The 12,729-nt window shown below is 38.3% G+C and overlaps 1 protein-coding gene across 1 annotated transcript in view; it reads right to left on the reverse strand.

Annotated features, from left to right (window-relative positions):
- Window positions 1-12,729, reverse strand: part of LOC137273703 (general transcription factor 3C polypeptide 5-like) — a 273,856-nt gene that overhangs the window by 53,439 nt on the left and 207,688 nt on the right. The window contains exon 7 of the mRNA XM_067806503.1: window positions 11,928-12,085. Within this exon, the coding sequence (XP_067662604.1) occupies window positions 11,928-12,085 (158 nt within the window). The remainder of the gene's footprint in view (window positions 1-11,927; window positions 12,086-12,729) is intronic.

The raw sequence follows: 12,729 nt of genomic DNA on the forward strand, positions 1-12,729 counted from the left end.
AAGATTGGTCATTTGCAGACTGAAGCACTTATCTCACGTAAACCGTATGGGGATATATACCGAATCATACAACTTACATGCTTACAACTCCCTGTTCACTGCATACAGTGGTAGTTTGATGTACATCATTTGTGATAAACAGAATGTCAACTGATTCCGTCACTTAGACAAAGGAGTGAGTTTTGACTTTGACATTGTGGAGTTGATTTATAGATAGAATCTGTCAATTAGCTGTTCAGTTTGCATCCTGTTTACAAGTTATTGATCTTACTCTTCTGTTGGCCCCATCCGACGATGAGCTACCTGCTAAATTATCTGTTGTTAATTTGCTGCTTGATACTATCATGAAATAATAATAATAATTCATACCCAAATTCATTATTAATTGTAACTAGTACAAGCAAGACATTACCATTCAGATATTAGGAAAATATATATACAGAATATTAGTTTCATAATGCACCAGTGATAGCCTAGAGAAAAATTTTACAGATGTTCTAGAGTTAAAATACTAGTCTGAGGTAACCAGAACTCCACTGTAAGACAAACTATTCACTAAGACAAGGGTTACGTCTAGACAGGTTAATAAACTACTTTGATGAGGTAAACATGCCATCACCTACAGTAAAATAACATTATGCAAACACCAATAAAAGGCCGTTAAGATCCAGCTCAGAGTAAGCAATCAAGTATCCAGTAAATGTGCCAAGATTAATGCCACTACTGGCCCAAGATGTACAGCGATATCGCAACATATGTCCAGACATGTGAGGTATGTGAACAAACCAAGAGGCACTACCACAGCAAGAAGGCATCCCTATGTCCAGTACCTGTGGAAGAAGTCTTCATCCGATGGTATAATGACATCCTTGGTAACTTGCCAACTATACCAGACAAGTACAAGTTCATTCTGGTTGCCACAGATGCAGCATCTAGATAGTGTGAAGCAAGAAACCACAGAAGTAGCAGATGTTCTTGTGAGGGAAATATTTTGTTGGTATGGCGCTCAAAGTACTTTAATTTCAGACAGAGGTCTGAACTTCATGTGAAACTTAATTAAAGCTGTTTGTGAACTTTTGCCTATCAAATTCACTCATACTAGCCCATACCATCCCCAAACAAATAGCAGTGTAGAGAGGCTCAATTCCTTCATCAATCAGTCACTAAGAGCCTATTGTAACAAAACTCAAAATGATTGGCCCCGGTTTCTTCCAGGCATTATGATGGTCTATTGGACGGCTCGAAATTCATCCACTCAAAAGTCTCCTTTTGTTATGCTTTTTGGCCAAGAAATGAGAGCTCCACAAGATGCATCATTAATTCCAAAGGAAAATTTAGGCCTCAACAACAAAAGTTATCTTTCAAATTTGCTTGAGGAGCTAGAAATTACAAGGATAATTGCAGCTGGAAACACAGCTCGAGCAAAGGAGGTGTATTCTGAACAATACAATCGTAAGGTTAAAGAGCCAGATTTCTCCCCGGGTCAAAGAGTTTGGCCATGCTGTCAAAAAGTAGGAAAAGGCCTTTGCAACAAATTAACCAAAAAGTGGTATGACAGTTATTACATTTTTCATGTAGGTCCAAATTTCACGTACAAACTGCGCCAAAGTTCTGACGACAAATTACACAAACCACAGGTCCATGCCAACCGCCTGAAGCCATATTTTGCTCCAGCTGATCGTCCACAATATCCACCAGAACCATACCTCAACAAGAACAGCAACCAAGATTCAGGTGTCATAGATGACAATGAAGAACAAATCAATGACCCACAACTTGACAGCACCAGTGCACAGTCAACAAGTTCAACCAATGACCAATCACCTGTGCAACAAAAAGGTAAGAAAGAGAATTCACAAACCAATGCTGGTAATCCAAGGACTTCATCCAAGAAGAAGAAAGGTACCCATTAAAGCTCAACAGGACCCAGTACAACAGCTACAAACCGGAAACAGAGCATGCCAGGTCCAAGTAATCCCACAAAGGAGAAAGGAAATACAAACAAACGAAAATGAGGAGTAAACAGTAAACATCATCAGCCGAAATCAAGGCCATAATCAGATTTAAGTCAGGTTGAGCAACCAACCCAACAACCAACGTCAAGCAAAGAAGACAAGGTTTTCAATCCAGATGATATTCACACAATTCTTACTTCTAAAAGAGCAAATGGCAAAACCTACTACAGGGTGAAATGGCATGATCCAGTAAGAAGAAATACATGGGAATATGGTAGCAGCATTCCAGATGCAATTCGGAGAGAATTTCATGTTAAAAGAAATATGTCATGAAAACGATGAAAATGGCCACTGAAAAATCACATATTCTTCAACCAAATAGAAACTCCGCAAGACAATGAATCAGTTAATGCTCAAAGGGTTGTACTGACACTCTGTGGGCACCATGTTAAATTATTTCTCTTGTTAATAAAGTTGTAATTAGCTTTAAGTGACTTTGGACTCTTTGCTGCATTAATTCCCCCAAGCAGACCAGCATGCCAGTTAGAATAAGGGATTTCACTGGAACCCTCACTTGGACCCAAGACCCTTATCATTATAACAATACTATGCATATACACTTCCTTTCACCTGGTTGTAGTAACTATTATCTTGATAACGGCATTGGAATAAACATGGAAAATCCCCTCTATGCATCAACAAGAATTCAGTATCTGTAAAATTGTACTGTAAGAATGCCAATCAAGCATTGGATTACAATTGGCATGGCATTCTCAATGCAGGTTTTAACACTTTCTAAACAAATAAAAGTTCCTTCATTCAGGTGCCGTGACAGAGACATATTTTATACCAATACATCAAAAGATGAACATGTTGACGCCGCTTCAAAATATAAATACACACATTTATTTTTCATTCCTAACATTTTCTGCCACTGGCAGATGGTTCAACTTCCAAATGCTTTTTTTTCTTATTAAAACGAGTCATCAGAAGATGACATATCCCCCGGCCCACACATGGCTGAAAGAATAAATTATCTCACAGTTACTCATTGTCTTTTTAGACTAAGTCTGAAGTGTTTCCAGGCAATTCATGAAAATTATAAGTGCCACATATCAGTAATCGGCAAAGTCACAATTTCCAGATCTGTCTCATATATCTGCAAAGATCTGTTGAGAGATATGAAATGGTTTTTGTGTTGTACTCTAGGAACGAAGTCCATCCCTCCATTTTGAGACTAAGCCAGAAACGTTTCCATGGAAACCAAGAAAATAATAAATCACAAAAACCTGTAAATACCAAAAGGCACCACTCTGGGGTCTGGCACACATATCTACCAAGTTTTAATGACAGATATTAAGAATTTTTAGAGTTCTGCTCCGGAAACGAAACACACCTCTCTCTTTTGAGACTAAGTCCAAAATGTTTCCATGGAGACCAAGAAAATAATAAATCACAAAAACCTGTAAATACCAAAAAGCACCACTACAGGTTAAGACTCATATATCTACCAAGTATTGCAGAAAAATATTGAATGGTTTTTGAGTTGTGCTCCGGAAACGAAGCCCATCCCTCCATTCCAAAACGTTTCCATTGAAACCCAGAAAATTTGAAATCACAAAAACCTGTAAATAGCAAAAGGCACCACTTCTGGTTCTGATTGATATATCAGTTTTGCAGAAAAATATTGAACGACTTTTGAGATCTCTTCTGGAAACGAAACACACACCTCACTTTTGAGACTAAGTCTGAAACGTTTCCATGGAAAGCGAGAAAAAAATATATCACAAAAACCTGTACATAGCAAAAGGCACCACTTTGGGGTCTGGCAAGTTTTACTGACAGATATAAAGAAGTTTTTGAGTTCTACTCCGGAAACGAAACACACCTCTCACTTTTGAGACTATGTCTGAAATGTTTCCATGGAAACCGAGAAAATGATAAATAACCCTACCATTAGACTAACACCAAAATACTCCATGGAAAAATAAAAAAACAAAAATTAAAACTGCCAAAACTCTGTAAATAGCAAAAGGTACAACTATAGGTTGAGATTATTATATCTATCATGTTTGGTCTAAAAATATTGAACGGTTTCTGAGTTATGCGCAGGGAACAAAATGATTACGGATGGACAGACAGATGAGGCGTTGACTGTATCCCCTCACATTGCATGCCAGGGGGATAACAATTAGTCCACAAAAATGACTCTGGATCAGTGCCCCTTTCAGAGTGTTCTTCATATGATTGATTTGTGCATGTTTTTTTGACATGGTCAGCTTCAATGTGAGATATGCTCACTTCCATCAGGAATAATCTACAACATGTATGTATATAGTCTCCCTGCTTCCGTCAACTACCAGCCTTGTAGTAACATGTCACAGGAGATGAGTAATGTGCTAAAGCAGCACCCTACCTTCAAAGCATACTGCTTGCTGACTTCCTGCGCATAAAAAAATCGAAAGGTTTGGCTTTCTGAGCTGACACCTCAAACTGTAGTCATATAAGTGGTAGTAATTCCTGGGCATTAGGGGTCAGATTGGCTTGCTTATTTTGGAATTTAATCCTTTTCATAAACCACAATCTCATAACCTACTTGTCTCTAGAACTTGTGAACTGATTGCTTTAGAAATTGTTCAACGTGACCTAAAATAAATAATGTATTGAACATTTAGTCACCTATTATTGGAAAGGGCCAAATTAATTAGTTGCATTATGAAGATTTTGACTGTTGACCACACAATGAAAAACCACCATCCCATGTCCCGCATATATACTGAAGTAACAACTCCAAAGTGGTCAGGTTTGTCCAAGCCAGGATTTGAACATTTGAATTCTAAAAACTGTCTATAACTCAAAATAAGGCTTTTAAATAGAATTGAAAAACGGATTAAAAATTATAACAAGTACTTTTAAATGTCATTCAGTGTGTGACATTGCCACCGATGATATTATGATGTATTTCATAAACAATGAACAAGGTGAAAAGACAGGAAAATGTTTACATCAGCATTGATGTGAAACAAGTAAAGAATTTATATTCACATTAGTAGCAAATCTTTACACATAACACAGTGGATGAAACCTTGAAGTGAATAGTTTTGAAGTGAATCTTTGGGAAAGAATCTAAATAAAGCACAGTATTGGGTTTTGATTTAACTTGATCTAATAGACACAGATGAGGTGGACAACTAAAGTCATTTATGTCCTTACACAGGACGCAAACGCTTTCCTCATTTTACACGATTTGAGAAAAGCTCTGGAAGAATGGCTTTCACACACTCCCAGTATTTTGAATCAAAGTGTATTCTTTCAATGTGACAATCCTTCTGAGTCCATATGAATAAATCACACCAGTTCATCTGGGATAGAGCCATTTGTCCTTGTACTTATGAATAGTATCTGTGGCTGACTTTCAATTTAATTTCTCCATCTTGGAGTGAAGAGCAGAATTGAGGATCTTCGGCTGCCTGGTGTACTGTGGAAAGTCACCATTTGTATGGACACTTAATTTCAAGAAGACCCCTTTCATTTGAAACAACACCATCAGGACTGGATCCAAGATGTGGATACTCTTGTCGCACAATGAAAAAACATGAAACCACCTTTGCATTCCTGTTATGTTTTCTCAGCAGATTTGCATATTTTCTCCTTGCAGCCGCCTCATCAGTACGTCCCCATCTCAGAGCATCATTATCAAAGCATGAATATGAAAAAAATGATTTTTACAGCATTATGAAAAAACATTGATGTTTTCAGTTTACAGACAAGGCCAAAATTAGAAGAGGTTAATTGGCTTTTGCACGCTGAGCTCTACAATTTAATGTTGTCCATGTGTTGTCCATGTGTGTTCTTCTCAATTATTAAACTGTCTTCTTCGGAGAGAGACAAAGCACTGAAATATTCTTAAAAATGCCTGATACACTCTTCATGTTTCAAATCACATGTGTCTGCATAGTTGAAATCAATTGAATGGAGTGTAGGTATCGTTACATGGGATTCTTCAGTCATGTTGACAACAGACTCTTCAGTTAGTAACCAGCCTGCATGTGGAAAATGCTCACAGAGTTTTGGAGCAAATCTATCCACATTTATTGATTTAACCTTTGATTTACCTGTAACATTAGTTGCATTTTGCCTTGCTGTAGTTGTCTTCTCATGTTCTATCCACTTTTGTTTTGTGAATGTCATATCTTGCAATTTAACAGGTCTCAATTTGTGCTTTGGTGGCTGGTTCAATTTGCATTCCAAGCAGATGCATGTAATCCTTCAAGTTTCTTTTCTGAGATATCAACCAAGGCATAGAGGAGAGCAGCGACATGATTCACCTTCACTGAAACAGATTTATAAATGGTTCAGTGAATGTAATTTTGAAAAATTACAAAAACGCCTAATTCCATATCCAATTAGGTAAATAAAATACACTGCACTATTGTAGGATTACATTTTGCTAGGAGACATTTTTGCAAACATAAGCTAGGATACGTTTTAGCACACATAAGAAACACATGCATTACCCATGCCAGCAACGAACCTATCAACATTATTTAGTTATCCAAGTTCAATCAAGTCCTGAAAAATAATGAAATCATACATATAAACAAGTATAGCTTGTTTTCAGCAAATTGTCAGTTAACATGATTATCGGTAATATATTAGAACTACTTACCTGGCAGTGCAGTTGCAACCAGCAGCATGTACCCGGCCTGTAACCTTTGACAAGGACACCCACACATAATAATCTGGTTTCTGTTTCATAATCTGAGCTTTCAACTGACGTTTAGCATGGTTTGGGTCATTGTCTAGTGTCTGCTGCTTGCTTAAAACCAAATAATTATACAGATCACTTGAACTAAATGATGGCATAAGTTCAACACTGGTATTCCAGCCATTTTCCAAGTGTAGTGGGTCTTGTAAAAGTTCCCCCAGTGGTGACAGAAACTTCTCAAATCGTCTTTGTCTCACACTAACCGATTGTCATTGCATTTTCGATCTATCATTTGCCAAGATCACTTACGACTTTGGTACACAAAAGTAAGTCTGACTTGTTCCCTGAAACATGTTCTCTGTGATTCCATAAGCAGGTTTTCAGTTCACGCACATTCAATTCATCAAAATTCAGATACAAGGTCTTGACCTTTACCGCCATCTTTCTTTGCTGTTGATGCCATTTTGAACTGAAAGCATCTCTGGTAGTGAAAAACAGTTTTTGGAAACGACTATCATTGGGTAAAGGAGAAACTGAAAAAGCTGCTGTAAAATCCTTCCTAAATATCAAAAAAATTACAAGCCTTGTAAATATTATCTTTCCCATTGCGGAATTTTTTGGAAATATGATGTTTCCAAATAGTAAAGTTTTGGAAATCATCATTTTGTTTTCTTGTGAAGGATGTTTAAAGATGGTATGTGTCTAAGTATGGGTTTCATGTTATCTTGTGGTATGGTAGTCTGTTACAATCAACAAAGCTTGCAGTTTTATAATTGCAAACATTTCGCAAGTCACCTTTCCTTGTCTGACACTGACTGGGTGTCATTACTGATATTGATATATTGATATTCATAAACTTAACTAAGTGCAAGGGATGCCCAAACTCTATCTCCTTGAGCTTCAAGACCACTGCCATGCATGAGCAATAACTGAGTCTCTGGATTCTCCAATAGTTCAGTCAGATGCAGAAGTATTTACTTAAACCTATGGAAATACCCAAGGTTACTTTTGTATATTTGTACCATAACTGCCTTTCAACATGAATAAAAATGAAAATAATAATACCCCCCCAACCACACACACACACCCAAATTACCCACCACTCGTGATACTAGTGTTTTGTTCATATAGTAGGAAAACTGGTTTAAATTAAGGTCACATGCAATGTAAAACACAACTTTGCAGATTCTGATACCTATCAGTATGCAGTTACCGAAACAAACCATCAAAAATGCCAATTCAACCTATAAAGTTGAAAAAAAACCTGGTTGAATAGAAACCCTCGAAATCGGAGTTCAAAAGATTCACTAAATTATATGTAATGAATACGTGATAATTGTGTTTTGATTATGTTTCATGTTTTGGTTGCATGTGAAATTTAAATGTTCCGTCATCACACTGTTGCAGATCCCATGGGCAATGAGAATGATCAATGTAAATGTTGTTTTCTGGTATCAGAAAAAAAAGAAGTGAATTTTTTTTAACTTGTCCGTGACTTAAAGCTTTTACAAATGGTCAATGTCATTTCCAGTCTGTATGCCATCTAATGCCAGCCCTGAATTTTCATTTGGTCTTGGAATGATAAAAACTTGGTTTTGTGGAAAAGCTTGAGTAGTACACAGAAAGGGTGTTCTGAACCTCAAAGCAAAATTGTCTGCAAATTTGCAGGGAAAACCAGAAGTGCAGTAACTCTGGCACTCATTTGAGTCACATTTTAATCATCTAGCAGAAATGTAGATAAAAGTGCACCCCAAATAGAGATATTGTAAATATATGGAATAACCAACATGTCAGAAACCAAACTACTGCGTGAAACCCATGCTGATATCCGATCGGGTCGTTTGTCCCTTTGGGTAGCTAAGAGGAAATATCACATTTTCGTAAGCCAGATATACAAGAATCCGAGGTGAGCTACAAACAAAGACAACTTCTAACTTCCAAACCCTGCTGAATAACTCTTATGTTTTCCTTTCTGATGGAGAGAAACAAATCCTGGAGAAATCGGGCTACACCTTCTACAAGCGATAGTAGATTCCCCGACAATTTCTCGACTCTATTTGTTGCTCTTTCGCGAGTTCCTAGAAGATGGCAAAATAGTCAATGTCGTGTACCTCTACCCCCCACACCAATTTTGACTTGCAGCAGACAAACTACGAATTCTACTCACAGACTGCTAGAACCCAAGGAGAGACACAACCAATGTACCAACTGTGTTGCCACCCTACCAAAACTCCCCACCATCTTAGACGGTGACAACTCAATGGGCAAGTGCGGTGCCATTGACCACTGCGTCAGCAGCAAGAGATGGAGAAACAAAGACATGGACTACACACCTCAGGAACGCCTCCCACTCAAAGTTCCTGAAGAAATAGTGATTAATGGCTGTTTTGTGAGCATAGAGAACCTGTACAACCAGGGCTACCTCCAGTAAATGCCTTAGTTTCAACCGCCTTTCTTGAAAGTTGTCTCATACCATAAAGCAAATGCTTAGTTTCATTGGCCTTTCTTGGAAGTTGTCTCATACCATACTATAATTTTTTTTTTTCCTGGGCAAAGGTTGGGGATTCCCATATAGATATATAGTAGATTAGTGGAATACCATGCCACTAAAAAGAGATTTGTCTTTGAAGGACATTGAGACACCTCCAAATCCAACCATCCAGGACTTCTACGATCATCAGTGGAAGACTAAGACTTGTTCGAAGCAAAACATGAAGATGGTGTCAGCTCTTGTGGAGAAAACCATGTTGATGCTGTTGGCTCGGGCAGAGCAAAGAATGACTTTGTTGGTTGACATCTTATCTAAGCTGGACAATTACAAGGAAGAACTCCAAGGGGATGTGGAAGAAGTCGAGGAGATTATAAAAGACTCTGAGAAGGAGGTCCTTTTTGATATGTAGAAGGTTGGGCAGATGGTAGAATCAACGAAAATACATAACAGACATACAGAAAAATTGGAATGACCTTGTGATTACATAGACACACTAAGTGCTTATTTCTGTAGCCACTCATAAATTCTGTTCCTGAAAACAATCTTGAGAATAAATCCTGGGCTGTGTTGCTCAAGTCTGTGTTCAAGTATACGACTGGAGTCATGATAACTTCAGTCCATTTGAGTCAGAAATGGACTGATGAATTGCAAATTATATCAGTGTACAAAATTGACACAATGATATAAATAGGACACGTTTATCATGTACTAATACCCAACAGCTTTCTCGTATTTGAACATTTTCTGGACTCCACCAAAAAAGTTGTTAAAGAAACTATATCCACTGAAAACACAACAGTTGTTATCTGTTGCAGCAGGGTGAAACTGCAGAAACGTAACAGCCAGTCATGGCGGGGGACACCTCAAAATCTATTTTGGGGGACCTGTTGGTTCCTCATCTGTTGTAGTGTCATAGTCATGACTTAAAGGGATGACAAGTGGTGCCACAGTTGCCTGTTGTAGGCCATCCCAAGACCAGTAACCTTGTTCAATGACATTAGCCACCTTGTTGACACAGTTTTCAATTGTGATTTTGTTCAGGGGTTCCTTTACAAAAACCTCTACATCCCATAATCTAAAAGTTGTGTTTGATCTGGCAACATCTCCTTTCACAACACCCCATATCACTTCAATGGGGTTAAGGTCACAGTGATAGGGTGGAAACTGCAGTATATTGTGACCCTTGCTTTTCATGTAACTTTCAACTTTGTGGTAAGGTTCACCTTTTGTGGGTTTTTATGATCTCATTTAGGTGAGGCTTCATTGCCCTCATATAAGCGAAGGCCATGCGATCTGAAATTTGTTGAGCCATGATATCATATCACCTTTTCAACTGTTCGATGTCCGGGCTTTACTGTCAGGGTCCTGCATGCTGTGGTATGGGGCACTATCCATTATGATAAAAGATTTCTGTGGTAGAGCTGGTACCAACTTGTTTTTAACCCAACTGAGGAAATCCTCACCATTCATCTCGGAATGGTAGTCTCTTATCTGTAGACTTTGCCCTGAATACCAAGTCACAGCCTGGGAGAAAGCCTTTGCTGGAGCAACCAGCATGGAGAATGATTACTCTCTCACCTTTCCCTAGAGGCAGCTTTCTGTGTGAAAACTTCTCACCCCCATTGGGTACCCACTGACTGCTGGCAGTGTGCAAGGCACGGACCCCGGTCTTGTCCAAGTACACTGGCTCTAAACCCTCCTTGTGCTATACTAAACCCTGAGAAAATTATTCTCAAGCGAACGATATCAGGGTGTTCACAGAGTACTGACCTATTCTACCTCGAAATTTTCTTATAACGATACCTGAAAGAGTGTAAGAGTCACCAGAGTGTGTACTCTGAGGTTGTGTTCTTGTTTCAAGTGCTTTTTAAAATTTTTTAGTGACATGAACTTGTTTTCAGAATTGAGCTTGTTGATAGACTGCCTTACAAGGTTCTTTTGAAAGTTGTCCAAAGGTTTTAATTTGTGTGATTTTGACACGGCCCCTACCTGCTTTCACATCACCCTCAAAATATTTGTGTTCAGTACCCTTGCTGATACTCGTATTAGCTTTTTATGCCCGCTTACAGAATTTACTAATGGCATGAAATGGTTTGTCCCTTTTGGCTTCAGCACGGAAAAAATTGTACACTTTAATGATCAACTGTTTCATGTCAGCATTCAACTTCATTTTTTATTTTTCATCATGTGTATCCCATGCATGACAAGAGAGCGGCTGTTCCGTGTCTGCGGTTTCATCCTGCTGTGACAATGATGCGTTTTCAATCATGGAAACAACTTTTTTGGTGGAATCAGGAAAATGTTCAAATGTCAGAAAGTTGTTGGGTATTAGGAAATGATAAACATGTGTACTATTTATATTATAAATAATTTTGTACAATAATAAAATTTGTAATTCATCAGTCCGTTTCTGACTCAAACGGACAGTATAGTCGAAGGATTGCTAAAATCATAATCACTACAGCTAGAGCAGTTCATACACTTGTTCCTCCAAGTACCTTGGAAACCCATATTTTCTATCAAAGTAAGTAAAATTGTGAAGCAGGTTTCAGATGAAAAAAAAACAGTAATAATTGGCACTACATGTGCTTGATGAATTTATGATACAAAGAATTGAAAAAAACACCTCAGCAACAACATACTCATTTTTAATTATAGGTTTACAGCTCTCTGATTGATTTTGCCTTCAAACACATAGTACATTATTTCCTGTGTTTTTATCTCCGTAACCTGAACAAGTATTAAAGGCATTTTTTCCTTGCCTACTGCTTACCAAAGTTTGAGTTTGATCTGACTGATCCATACTCTCTGCTCCTAATGTTGATGTGTGAATTTTTGGTATTTTCATCTGTGATCTGGACTTTACTGTGGGTAACTTGTAGTCAAAGGCACTTCGCTTTCCACCAATTTCCAGTTTCTCAGCTGCTCCCCCTGCAAAATGACAAAAATGATGATATTTCCTTGGCGTTACCTTGGGTGCCATGACTTATAGGGGTAACACCATGGAATTAATTGCCGAAGATCAAATAATACGAACACAAAACACACTGTTAAAAAGCAAAAAAATATTTCTTTCTTACAGGCAATGAGAGTGTTGTGGTGGGGAAATTTTTAAAAAGGTGGTATCAAGTCAGGAGGTCATGAATGTAGTCAGATCTGACCACATTAGATGCAGATGCAGGCAACCCAATCTTATGCATCTTGTTTTCAATAACTTCAAGGCGATTAAGTGCATGTCCTTGAGATATTGTGAACTTGGTCCAATCTTGGCTGTTTTAGAAGATCCCAGTGAAAACATTAACAGTTCTTCCAAGAGTAGATCCAGTAGCCTGGGAAATTATGGCTCACTGGAGTGAGTGAGTGAGTGAGTTTAGTTTTACGCCGCACTCAGCAATATTACAGTTATATGGCGGCGGTCTGTAAATAATCGAGTCTGGACCAGACAATCCAGTGAGCAACAACATGAGCATCGATCTGCGCAATTGGGAACCGATGACATGTGTCAACCAAGTCAGCGAGTCTGACCACCCGATCCCGTTAGTCGCCTCTTACGACAAGCTGAGTAGCCTTTTATG

The sequence above is a fragment of the Haliotis asinina genome, chromosome 2 (genome assembly GCF_037392515.1).
Source record: "Haliotis asinina isolate JCU_RB_2024 chromosome 2, JCU_Hal_asi_v2, whole genome shotgun sequence".
NCBI lineage: Eukaryota > Metazoa > Mollusca > Gastropoda > Lepetellida > Haliotidae > Haliotis > Haliotis asinina.